This window comes from Colletes gigas, unplaced genomic scaffold (assembly GCF_013123115.1).
Source record: "Colletes gigas isolate AHSC1104 unplaced genomic scaffold, ASM1312311v1 Colletes_gigas_Sc00010, whole genome shotgun sequence".
NCBI lineage: Eukaryota > Metazoa > Arthropoda > Insecta > Hymenoptera > Colletidae > Colletes > Colletes gigas.
In genome coordinates this window covers 3216531-3238893 of record NW_025106639.1, presented here as the reverse complement: position 1 = coordinate 3238893, position 22363 = coordinate 3216531, and the positions used below count along the sequence as shown (strand labels likewise).

The following is a 22363-nucleotide window of genomic DNA, read 5'->3' as shown; positions in this document are numbered from 1 at the left end:
GCGAACGAAACAGCATGCTGGTTCCTCTTGATCGTACGCGTATTGAACGACGCGCGAGTCTAGCCGGAAGTGCAACTGATTTTAAACGACAGAATCGTTTTTGTGGCTGAACGTTAGCTTTATCGAAACGAGTCTGAGTTGCACGCGTTTTTTTTGGAAAGAATATATCGCGCGTTTCGATAAATATGCACTATGGGCGCAGTAATCCGAGAGTTCGAGAACATCGTTGGAAACAAAAATTCGAGACGAGGAAAGCTCGTTGCATTTTCCAATACTCATATACTCGAAACTTTCGAAATATTTGACTAAAGTTTCGGTATTTGGCGCGGTTCGAATAATCAAAATTACCCGATAATTTCGTTATTTGGGTATTTAAATATTCGCGTACACTTAAACGGTCGACTATTAAAGTAACGAAACTCTGCTTCAGACTGAATAGTCGAGATACTTGTAAGGTTCGAATAATCAAAGTCTCCAAATATTCGAGTACTCGGTTTGGTTCGAACAGCAAAGGTATCTAAATACTCGAATACCTTTATTACTCAGTTCTCGTAGAAACACCCGTAGAACACGAAAATTAGTGCACATTTATTGCGACCGTGTTCGATCACGTCTCAACTAAACTAAGACTAAATCGTTATTAAATCGATGAGCTACCGAGGATTAGAGAAAAGATCGAGCGTAGCGAGACATCGATGAGAGTGCAATCCATCGATACTACTTGGATCATTCCTACGAGTAGAGAAGCAGGGCACGGTCAAGAAAGCATTTCTCTCGATCTTTCCAATTTGCATTTAGTCCCATTAACCGTTGCTTTACGTTTATTCATTCCACAAAGGCGATAACGCGATTAACATCGACAAATTACACATTCCGTGTGTCCTGAGTCTCGAGAGGATCGAATTAACGAAAAAGACGTGGGACGATGCTGGTGAAAAATCGTTTTTCGCGCACTTTTGATCGCGCTGAAACTTACGGTCGATCGAGCGTCGACGCAGTGAGTTTAACCCAAGGGCCGTTTGCAATCTGCACACCTAGAATGTAAGGTTTAGTCGCGAGGATAGAATTTGCTTCGTTCCGCGAGGCAGAATCGCCGGAATCGATGGTAAGAGTATGAAATTTGATAAAATCGGCGAGGAAGACGATCGACTGTCAGAACGAACCGCGTCAATCAATTTAAACTTAACAATGATCGCTGAACTAAAAGAAAAAAAAAACGCGTACGTTCGCATACGCGCACGATGTTCCGTGCGTAACACGAACGTGTTCATGGATCACCGTAGATATAATTTAATGTAACCGTAATTTAAATAAAAAGAAATTTATCTAACCTGCCCTGACTGTTCATCGACAACTACGAGATCCGTTTCTATATTTATTTCTGCAAAATTATTTTAAACGTTTCGATCATGGAACGAGATATTTCGAATCCCTCGTCAGCTGCATTTTTATTTCTTCTATTTACAATTTAATTTTACTAATAAAATCCTTGGTATACTTTAGAGTTAAATGATGGGAGCTTGCAACGATTATTCTCTTGAGTTTTCTTTTTATTGTGCAAATTGTGTAATCTACATAGACGGTGTTTCTATTATAAAGTCAGTGCTAAAATGCACCTTATATGTATTGAATTCGGTTTCCATCGAACCAGTAATATTCGTAGCAATCATCAGGACTTTGGGCGTGGATATTATGTGTTATTTTTTATAGCCTTTCAGCATTTCGTCCGGGATTGCAGCCACGTCCGAATTCACTTCTATGAAGGTTTTCGCCGGTTTTTCGATTTCAGTGACTAGCTCTTCCTCGACATCTCTAACGTTCTTCAGCGATAGACGTATGTATTGATGAATTGCGACGAGATTGTTCGTTTTGTCCGACCCCATCGTACCGGTTCTGGTCAACATCGACACGAACCGATCGTTCGACATGTAAATATGACTAACTGAGCTTTCCTGCGAACAAAATAATCAGATCAATACTTTAGCTACTTTACTAGCCCAACGTTTCAAACTAGCATTCTGCTTTGTGTAATACGAAGAATATAGCACAATACTTTTCTAGAACCCTAGACAACGTTTCGTATAATACGAAAAATAATAACTCACCAAATGAGAGTGCAGATCAGGTTCGACGACAACGTTGTTCCCGTATTTTCCAAAATAGAAAGAAGCATAATGGCTGCAGTTGTTCAGGTTGGTCGTCTTCTGGATGACCAAGTACTCATCGCGGTGTTTGCTCGGCTGAGACTTCGGTCCCATTTCGTACAAGAATTTTTTATATCTCCGATTGGAAGGGAAGTATTTGACATCCATGTTGACCACGCACTGACCGATCGTCGTGTTCTCCACAACGTCGAACGTTCCTCCTCGACGATCGTCCGAGTAGCCACCCACGTTGAAACGCTCGGCGATCAGTTTCAGATCGTTCAGCTTCGAGGTGTGGATATCCGCGTTCACGATCAAATACGCCACCCCGTGCTCGTCGAAACGGATCTCGAACGGTTTCTCGCCGCACAAATAACGGAATTCATCCTCCGACAGGTCTACCTTGTTGTCGACGGTCGGATCGGTGGTTTGTCGCGTGCAATTGTCCAGGCGACAGTAGAGCGCGTATGGTTGTTTCGGTCTGCAGAAGAGGTCCATGGCCATGGCGTTTATTATGTGAGTGCCGTCGTGATCCATGGGGATCGACGTGATGTTCATTTCCACGTCGAACGTGTACTCTGGGCTGTGCTTCCACTGGACATCCTTGAACAGGGACGCTGCGAACAAACGCGGGAGATTCTTTTCGTTCTGAATAGCGTGTAATCAGAGTGTTCAATCATCTATTGGGATTCATCATCCTCGTGAGAAAGAAGATCATCTTTATAGTGTTTCTTCGATCTACACGAAACAGGTCTGTATTGCAAATTGTCACGAATGTTGGTATCAAAATTAGAGAACAATTTCAAGAACCATCTTAACATGTATTGATGTTTCAGGAAACCACCTTTATTTGTGATGGATAAATAGTCCAAGAACGATTAAAAATGTTAGGAGAAAGGTCCTAATGCACGAAAAGTAAGTATAAATATTTACACATATACTTCATTCGCACAAAATCTACACAAAATTGTATTTTTTGAACGATGCACGAGAACTGCAAGAAAGGATAGAAAATGGATTTGAGGCACTCGACGAACACTCATCTATAACTCGAAAAATAAGGTGCGTTATTTAATTATTTCAATATATAAATTCAACTACATTTCCTCCCCGAAGCACCCCGTTTTCTTTCAGTTCGAAACGTATGGACACCTAAATCCAATGAAATTATGATCCTGACGGTCCAACGAACTCCGTTAAAAAAATCACTATTCATAAACGATGCTGCTTTTTTTTTACGACAATGCTGTACAATTTTAGCTTTTGAAATTGAATTTTCGACGGATTCTAAGTTGGACATCGAGGTATTAATTACTTTATCGTATATTACGGCGCGATTAGTTAGGAATTATCGTTCGCGTAAGTAGTTATTGTCCCGATTCAGAGTGATTGGCTACAAAGACGGTTAAATGGAAGATTGGCTTACCGACCTAAGAAGAGCGGAATTAATAAGGCGTTCATGTCGCAGCACTGTTTTCAACTGGTTTAACATACTTCTTCGCCTCGAATGTTCCTTTATATCAGCGATGCACTTCGACGTCCTTGTAATTTCATTATGTCGTCCCACCACGAGCGATGTAATCGTCGTACGACTTGACGTGTAACTCGCGAATCTCAACCATAACACGGTGCAGTTCGATGCGTCCTGGTTAGTCTTAAAATGAACACCGAGCCCTCAGCTTTGAAAGCTCGAGGGAACGCTACGAACTCTCGACGTTCGAACCTTGAACGCGATTTCGAAGAACGATCGAGTGATATTCGATGCATGGAAAATATTAGGCGTAGATAATCTTTATTTTAAACAGTCCCGAATTGTTCGACGACCAAATTCACGCTACCAGAGTCTGCGGTAGAAAATCGAAGTGAAATTGGTCCAACGAGAACAACGGAATTGGCTGGAACTTCGACGCTCGAATGACCGTAATCTGTGCTGTGAATGGCTCGTGTCGTCGAAGTATTATTCCATTAAACTAGTTACGTAGTTAATGCAAGAGGTCACTCATGTCTCGTTTGAATTATTACTTTCTGAGAAGTTCGTTCAGCGTGTCGCGAAAGTCCGGATTTCCGGGACCAATTCTTAAAAGCGTGAATACGAAGAAGCGAAAACCGTGCTACCATAACACTATTAACGTTATTATATCGTAGAAGTCAGTGATATATTTTTAACTCGTAATTTATTGGGAGTGTAGAACTACAGAACTACAGAACAGGGTCTTTGTAACTGTTTCAATATTATATTCAGAAGTAGATTAACAAATATTTCCTTTTTTAAAAAGGTTAAACTATCATTTGAGCAATCGTTTACATGTATAGAATAGTATCGTATACTTGTGCGTACAAATTAATTTTAGGATATGAATAATAGTGGGTGAGGAATTGGTAGAAAGTCTCAGATTTACAATATCAAAACGTCTTTCTTAATTTTTTCTTTGGGGTTGTACGGATTATTTAGGACAGTTTTCTTCATTCTCGGCTCAAAAAGCGTAAGACGTTTACGTTCACACGTGACCAGGGGTTCGTGTACGCGTACAAGCTGGTCGATGCTGGATTTCTAATTTCTGGCAACGGGTTTCGAGTGGGATGTATGCTTCTCAGGGTCAAGCTTATTTTCTGGTAGAGCCTCATCGTCATAGGATCGTTCAACACTCGCACAACGCCTGTGGATTCGGTGTACGAGTGCATTTCCCTCTCAGAAATGCGGAAATGGCTAACGGATGTGATCTGAAAAAGGTGTGACAAAATTATATAGCTTATTCAGCCATCTCTGGGAAAAATTTTAATGGGTGATTCTAGAGCCCAAAATAGGACGAAAATCAAGAATACCAATTTGTTGGTTGAGGCTTCTTTAAAAAGTTATTAACGTTTAAAGTTCCATGCAACCCGGACAATTTTTCGACAAAATTAAAAAATTTCAAATCGTTCTAAAAAAATTGTTATTGGCTGCAGAGGTCTATTCTAATCATTTTTTATGAGTAGACATACCCGCGAAATTCTACGCATTTTCGAGAAAAAAATTCGAGAAGGTGTGAAATTTTTCGGCGAAATTAAAAAATTTCGTATCATTCTAGAAAAATTACTTTTAGTTGCGGGGGTCAATTACAATCATTTTTGGTCAATAGACATATTCCCGAAATCCTACGCATTTTCGAGAAAAAAATTCGAGAAGGTGTGAAATTTTTCGGCGAAATTAAAAAATTTCGTATCATTCTAGAAAAATTACTTTTAGTTGCGAGGGTCAATTACAATCATTTTTGGTCAATAGACATACCTCCGAAACCCTACTCACTTTCTGGAAAAAAATTCGAGAATGTGAAATTTTTCGACAAAATTAAAAAATTTCAAATCTTGCTAAAAAAATTATTTTTGATTGTAGGTGTCAATTATAATCATTTTTGGTCAATAGACATACCCCCGAATTCCTACTCACTTTCTAGAAAAAAATTCGAGAAGGTGTGAAATTTTTCTACAAAATTAAAAAATTTCAAACCGTTTTAGAAAAATTATTTTTGGTTGCAGAGGTTCATTATGATCATTTTTGGTCAATAGACATATTCCCAAAATCCTACGCATTTTCGAGAAAAAAATTCGAGAAGGTGTGAAATTTTTCGACAAAATTAAAAAATTTCAAATCGTTGTAAAAAAATTATTTTTGATTCTAGAGGTCAATTATAATCATTTTTGGTCAATAGACATATTCCCGAAATCCTACGCATTTTCGAGAAAAAAATTCGAGAAGGTGTGAAATTTTTCGACCAAATTAAAAAATTTCAAATCGTTGTAAAAAAATTATTTTTGATTCTAGAGATCAATTATAATCATTTTTGGTCAATAGACATACCCCCGAAATCCTACGCATTTTCGAGAAAAAAATTCTAGAAAGTGTGAAATTTTTCGACAAAATTGAAAAATTTCAAATCGTTCTAGAAAAATTATTTTTGGTTGCAGAGGTTCATTATGATCATTTTTGGTCAATAGACATTCTCCCGAAATCCTACTCACTTTTGAGAAAAAAATTAGTATACCTAGTATATTAGATTGGTGAAACAAAATCTAGTTATTTCTAAAAAACAGACTTCTACGAAATAGCGTAGACACCATTTGATTTCTTCTACATTAACAAAATGATTCACCTTCAATCTCACAGTTCGTTAAACTCGAAAATTCTATTTTCAGATCCTATGAGAATCGATGCCCATTTTGGAGTGAAATTACCTTATCCATGGACATATTCTTTTTCCCATTGGAGTCATCGTTGTTCCCAAAGAAGTAGGTCTTCCTGTTAGGGCAGTTCTTGGGATCTCGAACCTTCTCGATCTGGAGGATCGCCCTGTTCAGCGGCGCGATTTCCGGTCGCGGAGGTTCGAAGACGATCTCTAGATCCCTGTTTCCCGCGTCTCTGGCGCTGTAACCCGCTCTTGACATTTTGATTTCCACTTCGCAGGAGCCTGTTCTCGAGTTCTCCGTGGTGACGAACCGCTGACGTCCCTTTTCCAGCTCGAAGCCTATGTTCAGCTGATCGACGATGGCCCTTACCATGTTCAGCCGCCATCTTGGTATGTGCCTCGAGACGACCAGGTTCTCGATGCCCTTAGCGTTGAATCTGATCTCGAACGGTTCCCCGTAGATGAAGTTGTCGCTCACCGGGGTGAAATACTTCTCTTCAGGGCACTTGCTGTTCTCTGGATTAGGTCTGAGGATCTTTCCGTTCGCGAAACGACAAGTTAGGGTGTCGCTGCCTATGGGTCGACACTTGAGCTCGGTCATGATCATCGAGCAATAAGTATCACTGTTCCCCTCGTAGATATTGTCCGTGGATATGTTCACCGCGACATCGTAAATGCATTCTGGGCTGAACTCCTGCCAATCATTGACTCTATATGCCTCCTCGTCGACGGCCATTCGTGCGGCTAGAAATACAAGATCATGCAGATTTTTAGTTCGTTCAAGCTTCACAACATGGTAGCTAAAGTGCAAGAACAAAGTATACGTACCCAAGAAAAATGGTAGAATTATTGCCAACATGTTTAACAGCTTCTCCTGATACGACTAACGCGATCGCGTTCCATGTCTGTCTTTATACGACAGTAGAACTTGATTCATTGCCGTCTCCTTGACAGTACAATTGACGAACAATTTCATTAATAACCGCTTCCGTGTGAATCTTGGTTCCTGCAGACTTCTTCCGTATCGTTTTGCACGCCTAATGCCATTTCCCTCCGATTGTAGAACATCTGAAAGATTTCAGCACGAGTAGACTCTGTTAAATGTTAATCGACCGATCCAGAAATTCTCGCACGTTATTTTATGCAGCGTGCACTTTTACGCACATTAATTTTCAAACATTTCCTTCGACTTTAGTATCTGAATACTCGCGTCTTATAGAAATGTAGAACTCCTAAAAGTATAATATAAGAAAACTAACTTCCCTCTTTTCTGGCCAAGTCAAGGGAAGCACAGGCTAGGTTTTCTTACAGAAATGAAAAGTTTCTTTATTATTTACAGAATCGAATGGCAATACACTTGTACACTATTCGCAAGAGCAGTGATACCAGGACAATCGATGTGAATTTTGATTTGGAGCCACGTATCACTGCTCGTACGCAGCGGGACTTCCTATCGCGATGCGGATGATGCACAGAGATCGTCTCGATCAGGCCATCATCGAGAAATCGTCGTGCTGCGAGTTGTCCCACAGCCATCCGCCGATGAACATGCTGGCCAGCTCGGGATCCTTCACTTCCGGTGGCTCGCTCCTCGCCGGCTCGATCGAGTCTAACCTGAGCTTTATGTTCTCGTACAAAGTCGCGCCCTCGAACACTCTGACCAACACCACGTTCGTGGAACTGGCCATGAACTCGGTGGACGTGATCGTGATGTAACTTTCCGACGAACTCTGCAAAGAGACAAACGTTCTTTATCATCCTTGTAATACTATAGTTACATCAAATTTTTATACTCCATATTCTTGGTCAATCGACTCTAGACTAGACGTTCAATTTATATATTACGCAAGCTTTTTTAATTGTACACGGTCGTGGATACTTTGGAAACAATGGTCATGTGCGATCATCGACGTTAAGCGGCGTTCCGGTACTTTGGGATGGGTGACCGCCCCGGAGAAAAAATCGCGTTTTATTCAAATTATTATCAATGTAAACTGTTCATATTATTCCTCTCTATCAGATTTGTAATTGAGAATTACTTGTATTGTTAATATTATAAGAAAAAAAAATAGTAGAAGTGTTGTAAATATCAGTGTTTAATGAAGAAGGTTTTAATAAGGGTTTAAAAAGATTCAAGGGTTAGGTGTGTTGATTAGGTAAATCGAGGGGTTAATTATCGTAGGATTTGAGATATAATTATACTTACAGCGGTGGACATGACGTCGTTGTGCTGACGCATGCTGCTGTCCGCTCTGCCAAAGAAGTAGGGCACGTTGTGGGTGCAAATGTTGAGGTTCCTGATCTTCCGTATCTGCAGTAGTCGATCCTCCGTGGGCCCGTAGATGGTCTCCAGGACGTAGCCTCGATCCTCCGGCACGACGTGCCAGGCCAGGTTCCTGCTCACGGAGAATATGGTCGCGCACTCGCCCTGAGTGAAGTTCTCCATTGCCTCGAACGTGTCCTCGTAGTCGACGAGCTTGGCGCCGATGTTCAGCTGGCCGACGATCACGCGTATCATGTCCAGCTCGCGCGGCTGTATGTTCTCGTTGACGACGAGGCTGTCCAGGCCGTGCTCGGTGAACTTGATCTCGAACTGATCGTCGTAGATCTCGTACGCCTCCTGTCGGTTCACGGCGCTCACCGGGAGGCCCGGTATCGTCGGGTCCAGGCTCTCCGTCACGAAACTGTCCGCCTTCGAGTCGCTGAAATGACAGCTGAGCACGTGGTAACGGTGGAGCTTCGGCTGACAGATCAGCTTCGAGGCGACGTTCAGCCGGACGCTCGTGTAGCTGCCCTCCGAGATCGCCGTCGAGTTCACTTGAACGTTGAATGTGTACACCGGCCCGTACAACCATGGGACGTCCACGTTCACGCGTGCCGCTGAAATTAGTCGCGAATTAATTCTCCTCGTGTTGAATTGGCGCGAAAAAGATATTTCCAACAAACAAAATAGTTTGCTATTTGTTGAGAAATCGACAACTTTGCGGGGTTGAGAAAATTCACTATATTAGTGTGTTTTAATTTATGAATTAAAGAATCTACTCATTGTGTTTGTTTTCTTTTTATTGCAGGTGGAAAGGGCAGCTGCTCCAGTGATCGGACGATTAAAACGACACTGGCTGTTTCGAGCCGAAAATAGGTAATGACTTTTCTTTTCAAAAGAACTACATTTATCCTTGAAGATGTATAAGTTATAAGCTCCAAGATACCCCTGATCGAATCTCCATAGAATTAAACCAAAAGAGCATTTTCCCGCCAAAATCGAGCCCCCTGCTCGCGCGTAAGGTTGCAGGAATCTCAAGATGTCGTTACTAACCTCAGACTCGAAGCTCCGCAGCCAATCACAATCACTTACGATAACGCGCGTCGAAACGAGGCACTTATGCTATCAGCGCCGAAAATAGTTGGAAACAATGATGCGTGCGTGGAACGATCCGTTCCATAAAACTCACAGACATCTCTATCTCCACTTTTTTCGTTTCTTACAAAACTTTGGAGCTTTCGATCACTGGTGCATGTCGCTACCCTACTTTTCGCCCAATGGCGACCGCGCGCGCCAGACGCAGCGCGTGTACGCGAATTGAATGATTGGAGGTTTGAATGGGTCGATTCAGAGACGGGTCGCTAGTCTTCGATACTGCACGGTCGTATCACGAGTCGGGTTTCTTTAGAGTTTTAACTTTCTGCTCCGTTTTTTTGCACCACCATCTTCATCTCGAACGTCTTACCGCGTTGTCGAAGCGTTTGGGGTTCTATGTATTTGAATTTCTCACGATTCGTTCGTTTTCGCGATCACACGCGTACGTCACGATCGACGGGCTTACCTAAGAAAAACGGCACCACCTGCAGCACTATATTCATGGTGACGCCGTGCAACGTTCGACTCTACTTTAGCGGAGTCACCGGTGTTGGGGCCGCTCTTATACCGTGGCTAAACTGCACTACTGACCTCTTCTTACGATTAGCCAGCTCCAATTTACCGAAGCCGGCTCTCTCTTTCCAGTAGGAAAATAAAGCGTGGTGCTGAGCCGCGATAGATTTAGAGAATTGACACGACGGTGCCAATCGGGGTCATGAAGGGACCCCGAGCCACCCGTTTAACACGCCGTTTCGAAACTGGCCGGCAATTACCCCTTGCGTGTCAACGACCGTCGGTTATCGTCGTCCCAGCCTAGCTGCGTTTCAATTCTGCTTTTTAATTCGAGGCCGTGACGTTTAATGACGTCAACTATCGTTTTTCTGATAGCGTTCGGTTCCGATGCATCCTGAACCTCCCCCTCGACACAGTTCTTTCACGCGAAAGATGGTCAATTGGAAAGAATAAGTTCCGAACGTCAGCCATCTTGTGTTTGCATCGCTCGAAAGCTATTGTTATTCAAAATTTAATATGTACAAAAGATATAAGACGGTTGCATGAGCTCTGCTCGTCGAGTCCATTACTTTTCGACATTTGTGTAATTCGCTGACTACCTGCTTCCGTTCCCCGGTTAGCTATTTTAGAGGATCACGTGGGGGAGTAAATCGTTTGTGACCGTAGTTATTCCTATCTCAGAATTTTACGTCCAAAATAGAATGAAATAATACAGAATTCTAAAAAATATTTTACGAACAGAGATGTTATATTCGGTATTAATTTGCGCTATTTCCCAGGCTGAAATATTGCACGTTTTATTCGAGGGCTCGCAGAAAGATTAACTGTTCAGGAACGAAACGCTACGAATCAAGATAATCCGTGCAAAGGTTCGTGCGTCGGGTAATTTGCTAATTGGACGCCCCAGCTGAATATACCCTCGCTCTATACTAATTTAAAATCGATAAATTAGACGGCTCCGTGCGTTCTCGTCCCGCGGGGGACGCGTAACCGTGCGAAATCCGTATTTCGAAGGGCAAAGTCGGACGGCGTCGTCGACGAACTTGATCCCGACGGACGCGTTCCAGAAACTAATAAGTTCTAATTCGTTTGCATATGTTGACACTTTGATCGCGCGCGGTGGACCGTCCTTCGACAACCTCGTGACCTCGGGGAAACGAGATTGTTCGAGGTTGAAAATCGGGTCAAGCCCGGCGTTCCAAGAAGAAATTTTCGTGAAACGAACGGTGATAGATCGTGGACGGTGTCAACGTTTTAAAACTCGTTAAGGCCTGACCCGTCCTTCGTGAATCATTGATGGTACCGACAATAACCGGTCACGAGTAGCAATCGAGCGATCCGAGGGGGAGGGGGAAGGGCTAACTGACCTAGGAGATACAACACTACAGTAAAGATCATGCTGATGGCATGGTCGAAACAAAGTTGCCATACCCGAGTGGTGGCTAGCCTTTTATATGGTCGACGTGCAGCTGGCCAGGGGCTGCGGTGGAAAGCAATGTAATTGAGTTTCCACAGTCAGCAACGCGAATTTCTATCAGGGAATTGCTATCGTCAACATTTGGTGGTTTAGAAACCGTTTCACGGTACTCGCGTAGATGAACCGCTGGGTAATTGTACAGGATGTTAAAGAAAGTGTTTTGGGATGAATAAAAAATCAAAACGTTAAAAGTTAACCCTTTTGATGAAAAATAGATTTCTATTACTTTTTTTCTCCTTTGTAAGTTCACATCTACTTATCCACATAAGTAGTGAGATTTACACCTGGCTATCTCGAGGATCTTTTGCCTCCGCAACATTGTATAGCCACTACACTCTCGTTTTCTTATCAGCGTGCTTTGGCTCATTATCTTGTTAACAATAATATCTCTCATTCATGCCCAATTTAATTTCATTTTCTTCCAGATTATTACGCAACACGGTATATACTTGTTGGTGTTCATCATCCCATCAACAAACGTCGTGTTTTCAACACATTCGATCTAAGATTCTTCTGCCAAAACTCAGTCTTACATTTACCCCAAATTGCTTTACCTAGGATCTTCTTCTGGTTCTTCAGGGTCTTCTTAATAGTTCTTTTACGAATATAACGTGGTCTGTGGTGGATGGTTTTATAATTGGTGGTGGTGAACGTGTCAAAGAAAAAGGAAAAACTGGTGGGTGGAGTATAATCATAGGGGCATCATTGGCAAGGACCTTGAAAATGACATTTATCTCGTAAGCGGAGAGAGTAATTTTGTCATTATCGCGTTGATCTGCTGCAATGATCTCGTTTGCAACACTAAATTAGAGGACTGGCGCGATAATAGGCGAAATGATGGTTTTTGGCAAGTCCAGAGCCTCGCTCCTGCGATCTGGTTTTTGAGCGCTCAAATAATAATTTCTCTCAATATTTAGTCTAAATTCTAAACACTGATAGTGCTAAATTCGAATTCTAGCGTGAACCGATAACGTTGGAAATGACACGGAAATGCTCGCGAGCCCCCAATCCGTGTGACGGGAAAAAGAATCGCATGGAACGTCTATTCTATACCTCGTTTATGACCCTGACCCATGTTACACGATAAAACAATGCTTGGAAATGTTTTCTGTTCGGCAAATATTCCCTTTTTCGTGTAGATTCTATAGAGATATTGAACGAGCAAATAACAAGATTTTCCGATTCCCCTGTTTTCATTGCCCCGAAGCTATTCGCAGATAAACAAAATTGTGTGCTTTGTTGAGTTTCGCGATGTTCCATGGAAACATGTACCGGTATTCGTTCCCAGAAAAAGGTTTTTTTCAGCCAGAAGTCGGTATAGCCATCTTGTGATTCAAAACTACAACTAAAAGTTGTCGATCGCCGCGACGTCGGTCGATGTGGGATATTTTAGTAACACTTTTACGTCCATTACATAGGTAGCAGCCCAGACTCCGGAGACCCAAAGCGAATTTATACATAGTAAATACGACGAAACCTGATTGCTGATTCATAAAACATGGTAAGCTGTTGAAAAACACGACCGTGAATCAAGATGACCTATTTGCATAATGATGGGTGTGATTGCGTACCAAACTATACTGCAACTAAACGTATTTTGGACCAGGTCATGTGTAACAGTAAATAATCTCGACAATGATTTATTTTTTCTCTCAAGGTTTGATTTTCAATCTTGAATACTACGCGTTGTAGTTTTGTTTACTGTTTTCTATTTGGTGCAATCACAAAGGCCATCTTATGCAGGAAGTAGCAATCGCCACTTTCAAGTTATTCGACAATATCTCGACGAACGATCAACAGCAAACTATCTTCGATAATCATTAGATTGCATATCGAATCGGAGGTAACGGTAATTCTGCCGGGATGACCACATCGACGATCCCAGCAGACTTGCCGGTCGATGCACTGGAAGACACGAAGCTGGTAAACAGAATCAAAACATGGCCGAAGGAAAAGAAACCTTACTGGTCCCTCAACTGGTGGTAGATTCGTGAACTCAACACGTTTAACCTTTTAACATAATGCAGTATGTATTTATTCTTTTCTTAATAAAAATCGACACACATAAAAGCAATATTACAAATAAGCCGAAAGAAATTCTCTTTTCGCGTTACAAATATTTTTTAAAAATACGCAAGGCTATTCGAGTGAACAGCACCGTATAAAATGTTTGTGGCGTTGCACAAGATCGTAAAACAATTGATTCAGCAAACGACCGATTCGCAGTAGCGTAAATACAAAAGTTCGCCACGGTGGAATCGATCGAAATTCGAGGAAAATGCAAATCCGGTAAAACGACCGAAAAATAGTATCGTGTGAACGGGCTGTAAGTTATTGGCATAGTCGTCGCGTAAAGTCTTTCAAATTTTCAATCCACCTGCTGAGCGACGCGCGATCGCCAATAAGGTACAACTACGAAGCAGCACGGGGGCAGAAATCCGAGGCGCGCTATTGGATCGCCTGGCAAGTTGCGCACGGGTAAGTCAACTATACATTGATGACGTCACAACAGTTCGTCCAATGCAGTCGCAGGAATCTCAGTAATAACCGTACGTGCGTGCCGTACGCTGAAGCGTGCTACTCGTACTCGGGCGTACAAACGAGAAAGGGGCTCTATAGAAAATTTCCGTGTCCGTGAAAGATGTTTCCCGACAGAGACATGCCAGACGGGGTTCGCGTTCGCTAGCATTTCTATTCACAATAGGGAGCACCGATATTTTGCGAGCTAAATGTATTCGAGGAATCGACGTGTCGAGGGCAGACTGCACGCGAACCGCCGCCGCCGTACCTGACAGTCCACGCGGCCCGGCCCCAAAACACTTTCTCCTCGCTATATACACACGACAAATCGCATCGTGTTTCATTCACACCGCGAGCGCCACTGGCAATGTCGGGAAGTGACAGTCCAACATTCTTTCACGGCCAGCCCTGGTCCAGCTGGATAGAAAGAATAGGACGAGACAAGCCGTTGAGTAAGTGCGCTGAATCACATCGAAAAGCTCGTTCGTTCGTTCGCTGTCGCTTCACGATACGCGACAACAACGAGCGTCGAGCTATCGTGTACCTAACCTCAACTTCGATGCTCCTTTGTCCGTCGGCTTGACGCACGGGCATCACGTTGGGGGCCCCCTATCGCACGCTTTTATTTAAAAAAAAATCGTCGCCAACGATTGACTGCCCGCGGTCGTGGCGTTTTGACGTTTCGTCGTGACGCCGTCCGCGTTTTTGACCATTTTTCGCTGGCAATTATGTAATTCGTAACGAAATACCGACCGTGAAATACACGGAGCGTCGAAGGTTTTAGTTTTCAGCGTGCAGTCTGGCACAGATCGGTCCTAGGACTCGTTGAACGATTTCGATCGGACGCGCTCCTCGATATCTTTTTTCTCTAATTATATGTATACTTGTATTCTTATATCTGTCCTCTTTCTTTTTCTTCTCAGACGAGATTCTGTTGAAAGATTATGCATGTATAAAATGTAAACATAATAAAAGTTGTTTACCCAGAAGTTTGTGTTTTTTATTTCATGTTCTGCTTTTGAAACCAATAGAGATGTATGAAAACTAGATTTTAAAGGGTAGATTTCATCTGTAGAAGATTGGCAGTAATATAGAGTCCATTATAATGTTTGTTCAGATGGTAATTACAATTATAGTGCAACATACTTGAACTTTGAATAGATGTCTAAAATCAGTCATGATAATCTTTTATCTTCCTGCTTCTCATTTAAGTACTAATTTTAGAAATATGCATTAATTGCATATTGTACACATTGTCTGTACCAAGTAGTTGACAACTCAGATATTTTTGTATTAAGTTTTTATCATATACTCCATAAAAGGATTTGGTTTGTTTCAGGCGATGAAGAAACAGAAGGTCAACTCTCTAGCTCAGTTACGCGTCTTGCAGCAGAAGGTAAATATCATTTTACAATCTGTAATTTACATTTCCATTTAATATTGGAAATACACAATGCCCTTTATTGTATCAGATTTATGAACTTTATTAACAAGAGAATTTCTGTTACAGACATTGATTTATATGGATTTTGCCCAGAGAGGGACAGTTTTTACACGGTAGTGTGTGAAACATGCCACGCCATAGTTAAACCACAAGCTCTTATACAACATATGGGTATGTCATTTTGTATCCAAATACTTTGCTTTGGCATTAGTTGTGTAGTTGTTAAATCAGTATCTGCTTATTCTTTGTGCATAAATGTTTCTCTATACGTTTTAAGGACATATTTTAAGTATACAATAATAAATCCACTCAAAGAATGGAATTGAGATACCAAGGAGATAAACATCTCTTGATTTATGCATGTACTCTAAAACACCTCGATTTTACGGACTAAAATTCGACGACCATTATTTTAAAATTACTGCAAATGGGTTTAATATCTCATCAATAAATATCAAATTAAAATTGTTTGATATTCTCTGTTACTTTCATTTAGTTAATTCTTTAAAACACGGTTATATATTTAGCAATCATGGCCGCATTTTGGACAATCCCCTTATAAAATTAATCTTAGAACTATCTTATCTTTATTTGTGAAACAGTTCTAATATCTGTAATCGAATAAAAATTGGGTAGAATTTTATTCAATTAAAAGATAATGATTTAGTCGCGATGCTTATTCAACACGAGATAGACTAATATTATTCTGTAATTCTTTACTTAGATTTTAATAATTTTCCGAGATTTTTATCCAGATAAGAATTCCCCTTATCTCTGAAATCCATTGTATCGAATTTTACAATTATTCGAGTGCATACATATTTGATTTACAGAATTGTTTTCCTCGATAATGAAAGGCCATAGAATTTGAGTACACTCAGAAGTGTATAATTTGTTATTTTAGGGACATTCTGATTTAATGAATTCCTTTCTCCTCAATTAGTCCTTTAAATCGAGGTTCTATTGTACAAGCTCGCGTCGGTGCGTTCAATTTACTTAATATCACAACGCTTTCAAATGCCGTCTTTGATTCTCAATGCTTTAAGATACGCAAATATAATAAATGACTAGCAAAGCTATCCGTAGTGAATTCTTTCAAGATGTCGTTGGCTCGGGATTAAACTGTGACACAGTGAAAGGGAGATACAGACGTCTCCTAAATCCTGTTGATACAATTTTACACAATTGGAAATTATAAATCGATACACGATAATTCTCAATGTTCATAATTCAAATGTTGTTGGAAGTGATAATTTTGTGATACTTTGAAAAAAGAAAAATCAAGACACATTGAAAGGATCCACTATACGTACGAACAAGAAGAACAATTGAACGAGAACGGTAGCTTTTTCGATCATTATTTACAGTGTTGACGATCTTGCCGATTTCTAATAATAATCGTTCATTCTTAGTTTTGAAGATGTAATTGAAATCTTGAGTTAATACCCAATTCTATACAAGGTCCACCATAGAGCAACCAACGTGTAGGTCACGGAGATCGGTAAGGTGGTCGACACAGTGAATAATCATCCTTCTTTTCAGGCCGACTAATCACCCGCTCTTGAGCGTTTACCATCGTTGTAAACGTTGCTCGTATTTTGCCGCAGAAAGTCGCCATCCTTCCGGCACGGTCAATTTTCCAACTCCCTCCACCCCGGTCGTAAAGCCTCCCGTGAAAACGCCCTATTGCAAAGTGTCGAAATTGAAAAAGGCGCAGTCGTCGCCGCAGATCACGACCGGGACCGCCAAGATCAATCACACGAACGTGAAACGGAACTCGGAGCAGCCTAGCGTGCCCACGAGCCTGTCGTCGACGTCGTTGCCGATCGTCACGTCGCCGCGATCGCCCCTCGAGTCGCTGCCGGTTCAGGCCGCGAACGCGACCGGGACCACGGTATCGTCCAGTCCCGTGAAGAGCCCTGGAACGACAGGCGGTCAGACTCGCCGGAAAAGGCTCAAGACGGACAGGTCGCTGCTCAAGGATCGCGAGTACGATCCCGATCGTCACTGCGGCGTCTGGAACGACGAGACCGGGAAGCCTTGCACCAGGTCGCTCACGTGCAAGGCGCACACGGTCTCGCTGCGACGGACGGTCCTCGGTCGGAGCAAAACCTTCGACAAGCTGCTCGCGGACCACCGCGCCGCGAAAGAGATACCGAACAGGCCGACGAAGGTGACCGTAACCGGCACCGTGACCGTATCCTCCGCCACCTCGAACCTCAACCCCCTGACACCCAACACCCCCGCCTTGACCGTCGAAACGGAAGCGCCCACCTCGCCGCCCGTTCTATCGCTGCCAGACACGTATCCACTGCCAAAGGTAAGAACCATCCTCCATCGCCTTCTTTTACACCTCTGTTGCATCCTTGGTAGGAATCTGTTTATTATTCACCATCCACGTTAGGGTAGTCCAGAACTATAGCTTCTTGTTCCTGCAATAGGGGCTCAACGTTCAAGCTTAGGAAAGACTAGCGTTAAAGAGGATATTCCATGTGCTAGGGTTCTTGATGTGTGTTGACATTGATTCCTGTCTTCCTGTGAATGGATGAAACAGTTTGAGATAAATTAAATAATAGGAAAGGGTCCTCACAGGGAAAAATTGAAAGAATGTTGTTTTATTCCGGGCTCAGCAGTCGAGATACTCAAATTCTAGGCCCAACATAGTATAGTTTGTCACCATTATATAATTGCTCCACAAGAGTGCTATTGTATATCACCGGTGACCACCACCACGGAAATTGCATTAAACATAATTATACAACTTACATAATAAAAAATTCTTTCTCTAAAAAAGTCAACGTGTTGAAGAAGGAAATAAGTTTCCCGTACGTTTGAGCACCTATTGCGCAGGAATTATTGTCGAATCTATCGGAGTCGTTCTAACGAAGGATGAGACCAGAGAATTTTCGCGAACAGAACGCGCAAGGACTACCCTAATATTTGTACTGTAAGCTGATGACAAGACAGCGCAGTTATTACGCCGCAGCCAATTAGCAGCTGTGACATCTTCTCATTAGGCTACGGTATACCGGGTGGCATTGAATCCGTCGTGGAATTACAGCGCGTGCAATGACGCTAGGTTTCCGATTGGTGGAACGACACTGGAAACGTTCTACCAATTAGAAGCGAACAATGTTCCGCCAATCCGGAAGTCCTTGCTCGACGGACTCGGTGCCCTCGCGTGTGCAAGGACAACTTCTGTAGCTCTTACTTATTAACGAGATTCTGCAAAGTAAATTAAAATCCCGGATATCTCTTCATTTTTAATAATCATATACACTGTCGCTTTAATTGATACATTAGCTTGGAAAGTATTTGTTAGCGACTTGTCTCATTGAGTGTAATCCTTCATGACGAATCCGCGCCTGAACTTCGGTATTAAATATTAAAACATTACAGCGAAACTGTGTACCGTTGGTTTCAGCGTATCAAGCTCTGTCATTTTGCAGAAGTTCGTTAAAAAATGAGAGTCGAAACAGAGGAGTTCTCCTTGTTAGGTGTCACTTCTCATTTTGCGATATTCTTTTTTTTTTTTGTGACTGTTCTGTCCACCCTTTCGCTGCGGGACGGTTAACGAAGGAACGTCGCGATATATGGGTCATCGATTTCGATTGAATTTTGCAAGCACTATAACGCATTGCATGACTGAAAATCGAGTTTGAAGTTTTGCGTTCCCCGCTGGACGCGTATCGATGTTTCAGACTACGAGCAAAGAGCCGCTCGACCAGCGTTGGGACTTTAATACCGCAATATTAATATGCGCCGGAGTGTATTTTCTAGTTGGCATACATAAATGTGTAGTTTGTACGAGCATATACCATACGTGGTCCAAATAAAGTTTTACGAGCTGCTTTCTAGGAAGCCAACGAAAGTATCGACTTCATGGTTTTTTAATTACACAGGGAGGTAGTCCAACGATTTCGTTTGATATAGAAAACGCGATACGTCGAACTCGATTTTCTCATTAAATTCTGAACATGTTTGTTACTCTTCGTTGCAGCGAAAGGGTTGAATTACCATTATATTTAACGATTCTGTAGATGGTCTCGAGACAAAATAATTTCTTGCGTGGAATTCGGCGCGCAGCTTTGCGTTCACCGAAAGAAATGAAAGTTTTTCATTTTTCCGTTTTGTTTGAAAAGCCTTCTGTTCCGTTCCAAGACCTCTCTTTCGCGCTTACGCGTTTTCCAGGAACTTTCCTGGCCACCCACGTGTTTCGTGAGAATCGTACGTTTCGTGGGAAACGAAACGTACCTCGATGATTAGATATTTAGATCTCTTTCCATAGCTGTTTTCTTTTAATTTTTTTTTTTTTAGTAATGTGTATCTTGTAACAACGTTCTTGTGAAGTGATATGCATGGTCTGGTAATACTGAGTTCTTACATGTAGTGTGTACAATTGAAACTTTCATTTCTAAGCGTCTACCGACGATTCACGACCATATTCGCGATCATAGCTCGGTGAAATTCTTTCACGGCGAATTGTGAAATTATTTTACTTTGTTCTTTCGTAGCCGATCGCTATTTATTTCTGTGCTGGTATTCATTCGATCCGATGACTCGCAAACCTTGTATTACCGAATACCTTTCATTACTCTCTACCTGGAATCATCGTTCTGCCTAGCATTACGATTCGTTCGTCTGAAAAAAATTGTTTAAAATCAATTTCGTTGTTGCCTTGACGCGAGCAACATAAACTGTGCCATCGATCGAAGTTTGTGGAACAGTTACGGATCTTTAATAGCTTTGGAACGCTTGAAAACGTAGAGGCTTGTCGAAGCTGGACAATCTCGGGGAACCTAAAAATTTCCAAATCTTTACAAAGTTATTAGCTTCACTCTTAATCCTTACACGATTGTTAAGCACGCGTCTTACAGTAGAGGCCCCCCTTAATCTTCTGCGGGCAGCCATATTGGAGAACTAACGTCAGTCGTGAAGGAACGGTTTCGAGTATTCGATTAGGCACATGACAAATCAAAACCCGTTAAAAAGAAAAAGAAAAGTGTAGTAAACGTCGCTGACAAACATGGATCGATCGACCCAGACTAGTCAGCTGCGGAACAGTAGCCAGCAAGGATGGTGTCGGTTGATACCTGTTTTCTGTTTTTGTTATTGCAGGCTGTTGATTTGCTTTATCGGTGTCTGGCCCCGCATGGCTCCACTAAACCTGTAAGGCATGGTTTCTTTTGGGCACTTAAACGCCAACACCTCGTAAGGGCCGTACGATTCTTATTGCGGGTCGCCAACGCTTCTCTTTTTTAGACCAAGCTCGAAGAGGACTTCGCCAACGAGGAGCTGAGGAGCCTGGAGTCGTCGATAGTGAACTCGACCGGTTCGTCGCAGTCGAGCTCGATGATGGCGCCGATATCGGTGGTGTTGCCGTCGTTGTCGCCGCTGCCAGCCGCCAGCAACGACGACGACGAGTCGTCGGTGGCGACGTTGGTGCCCAGCACCGCGTCCCCGGCGATACCGGTCGTTCCAGCGTCGTTGCCGGCCGCTTGCGCACAGCCTCCGTTGGCCACCGGTGTCCTGGAGGCGGAGACGCCCGTGGACATCGATCCCGAGGCCGCCATGACCATCTACTCGCCGGTGTACAAGGACAAGCCGCAACTGGTGATGCAGTTGCCACGCTCGAACAATATCGCTCATTCGCCGGTGTCCAGGAGCTACCAGGTCCAGGCCTCGATGCCCAGCCTCATATTCGAGCCCATCGAGCAACTGGAGCAGCTGGAGCAACTGGAGCAGCAACACGCGCCCCAGATCAACGGGAAGAGACTGAACCACGCCACCACCCACGCGGCCCATCCGAGTCCCGTGAGCCAACGACAGCCCAAGAGGACCAAGCACGACTACCAGCAGGATCTGACCACGGCGATACAGGTCGAGGCGACCACCACCTCCTCGCCATATCCCCATTTCGGCGACATCGCCTGGTCGAACTGTCACCCGGAGCCACTGGCGGTCAGTCGGTGGCTTCGCATTTCGTCCAGCCGTAAGCAGTACAACTTTAATATTCACTGACACAAGACCCCGCCCACTCCAGGCTGAGGACCACGCGACCCGGGTGTTTGTCTCTACCTCTTGTTGTCTTTAGTTTCGTCGTTTCGCGATGTCCGTTCGATCGCGATCGGTCTGGTCCGAGGCGCGTGGAGCAGGGACGAGTCTTGATGCACGGTGACGACGACGGGGCGAAACGCGCCGGCGACGTCGTCGAACCGCGGGATCCTCGCGTGGACCGTGTTCCGTACGTTTCCGCGTAGCTCGCGACGACGTTTGCGACGCAGGTTTCCCGGAGGATTCGGTGAGTCCGCGTCGTGTATCCACGACGGGTTAGTTTCTATTATAGGGAAAGAGATTTCGCGGAGAGGATTGACTAAAACCTTGCTCTCTCCGTTTTTCGTTCCGATAGTTTGCTAAATTTTTACGGCGTCGCGAGACGCGTATTAAACTCGACGATGTCCGTGCGAACGTTTATGGAATGGGTACCTGCAGATCTTCGCGTGGAATTCGAAACATTCCTCGAGTTCGCTCGGCGGATCCCATGGAAAATCGTTGTGTCCACATCCACACCCCCAACCCTCGACACCCCTAGCATCTTGTATCAACGATGCTTTTCCGATTACTATATTCTCACCGTGTAAAGAAATCGTGTGACGCGACAATAGCGACGCTAGGCCCTTTCAGAGTATTATACAGGCAGTAAATAGCTTAGGACACCGACTGATATACAATTTACTAAAACGT

The 22363-nt window shown here is 43.1% G+C and overlaps 4 protein-coding genes across 5 annotated transcripts; 1 reads left to right on the top strand and 3 right to left on the bottom strand.

Moving 5' to 3' along the window:
- Nucleotides 1-1512: 1512 nt before the first annotated feature.
- Nucleotides 1513-3714, bottom strand: LOC122398042. Its single transcript, XM_043397642.1, has 3 exons — nt 3575-3714; nt 2106-2761; nt 1513-1952 (listed from the first exon to the last, which is right to left on the bottom strand). Exons 1-3 carry the CDS (start codon nt 3603-3605, stop codon nt 1698-1700), a joined length of 942 nt encoding a protein of 313 aa, XP_043253577.1. The 5' UTR covers nt 3606-3714; the 3' UTR covers nt 1513-1697.
- A 614-nt stretch (nt 3715-4328) lies between these two features.
- Nucleotides 4329-7414, bottom strand: LOC122398041 (vitellogenin-like). The gene is made up of 3 exons (XM_043397641.1): nt 7136-7414; nt 6357-7051; nt 4329-4865 (listed from the first exon to the last, which is right to left on the bottom strand). The coding sequence occupies exons 1-3, from the start codon at nt 7164-7166 to the stop codon at nt 4608-4610; spliced, it is 984 nt and encodes a 327-aa protein (XP_043253576.1). The 5' UTR covers nt 7167-7414; the 3' UTR covers nt 4329-4607.
- A 189-nt stretch (nt 7415-7603) lies between these two features.
- On the bottom strand, nt 7604-10185 carry LOC122398040. Its single transcript, XM_043397640.1, has 3 exons — nt 10132-10185; nt 8514-9187; nt 7604-8037 (listed from the first exon to the last, which is right to left on the bottom strand). The coding sequence occupies exons 1-3, from the start codon at nt 10166-10168 to the stop codon at nt 7795-7797; spliced, it is 954 nt and encodes a 317-aa protein (XP_043253575.1). The 5' UTR covers nt 10169-10185; the 3' UTR covers nt 7604-7794.
- A 3997-nt stretch (nt 10186-14182) lies between these two features.
- On the top strand, nt 14183-21678 carry LOC122397768 (ataxin-7-like protein 1). 2 transcript variants are annotated; one of them, XM_043397159.1, is made up of 6 exons: nt 14183-14627; nt 15515-15571; nt 15686-15790; nt 17227-17939; nt 20738-20788; nt 20882-21678. In XM_043397159.1, exons 1-6 carry the CDS (start codon nt 14543-14545, stop codon nt 21638-21640), a joined length of 1770 nt encoding a protein of 589 aa, XP_043253094.1. In that variant the 5' UTR covers nt 14183-14542; the 3' UTR covers nt 21641-21678. The 2 variants fall into 2 exon arrangements, with proteins under 2 accessions (XP_043253094.1, XP_043253095.1); XM_043397160.1 differs by lacking the exon at nt 20738-20788.
- The last annotated feature ends 685 nt before the right edge of the window (nt 21679-22363 follow it).

What these genes read in the sequence shown, in the direction of transcription:
- LOC122398042 (XM_043397642.1), bottom strand. Translation starts at nt 3,605, where the DNA reads ATGAACGCCTTATTAATTCCGCTCTTCTTAG. An exon ending in ATTAATTCCGCTCTTCTTAG is followed by an intron (nt 2,762 to 3,574) that starts GTCGGTAAGCCA and finishes GTTTGTTCGCAG; the next exon opens with CGTCCCTGTTCAAGGATGTC. An exon ending in CTGATCTGCACTCTCATTTG is followed by an intron (nt 1,953 to 2,105) that starts GTGAGTTATTAT and finishes TTTTGTTCGCAG; the next exon opens with GAAAGCTCAGTTAGTCATAT.
- LOC122398041 (XM_043397641.1), bottom strand. Translation starts at nt 7,166, where the DNA reads ATGTTGGCAATAATTCTACCATTTTTCTTGG. An exon ending in AATTCTACCATTTTTCTTGG is followed by an intron (nt 7,052 to 7,135) that starts GTACGTATACTT and finishes TTGTATTTCTAG; the next exon opens with CCGCACGAATGGCCGTCGAC. An exon ending in AGAATATGTCCATGGATAAG is followed by an intron (nt 4,866 to 6,356) that starts GTAATTTCACTC and finishes CACCTTTTTCAG; the next exon opens with ATCACATCCGTTAGCCATTT.
- LOC122398040 (XM_043397640.1), bottom strand. Translation starts at nt 10,168, where the DNA reads ATGAATATAGTGCTGCAGGTGGTGCCGTTTTTCTTAG. An exon ending in GGTGGTGCCGTTTTTCTTAG is followed by an intron (nt 9,188 to 10,131) that starts GTAAGCCCGTCG and finishes GACTAATTTCAG; the next exon opens with CGGCACGCGTGAACGTGGAC. An exon ending in ACGACGTCATGTCCACCGCT is followed by an intron (nt 8,038 to 8,513) that starts GTAAGTATAATT and finishes GTCTCTTTGCAG; the next exon opens with AGTTCGTCGGAAAGTTACAT.
- LOC122397768 (XM_043397159.1), top strand. Translation starts at nt 14,543, where the DNA reads ATGTCGGGAAGTGACAGTCCAACATTCTTTCACGGCCAGCCCTGGTCC. An exon ending in AGCTCTTATACAACATATGG is followed by an intron (nt 15,791 to 17,226) that starts GTATGTCATTTT and finishes ATTTTGCCGCAG; the next exon opens with AAAGTCGCCATCCTTCCGGC. An exon ending in ACACGTATCCACTGCCAAAG is followed by an intron (nt 17,940 to 20,737) that starts GTAAGAACCATC and finishes TTGTTATTGCAG; the next exon opens with GCTGTTGATTTGCTTTATCG.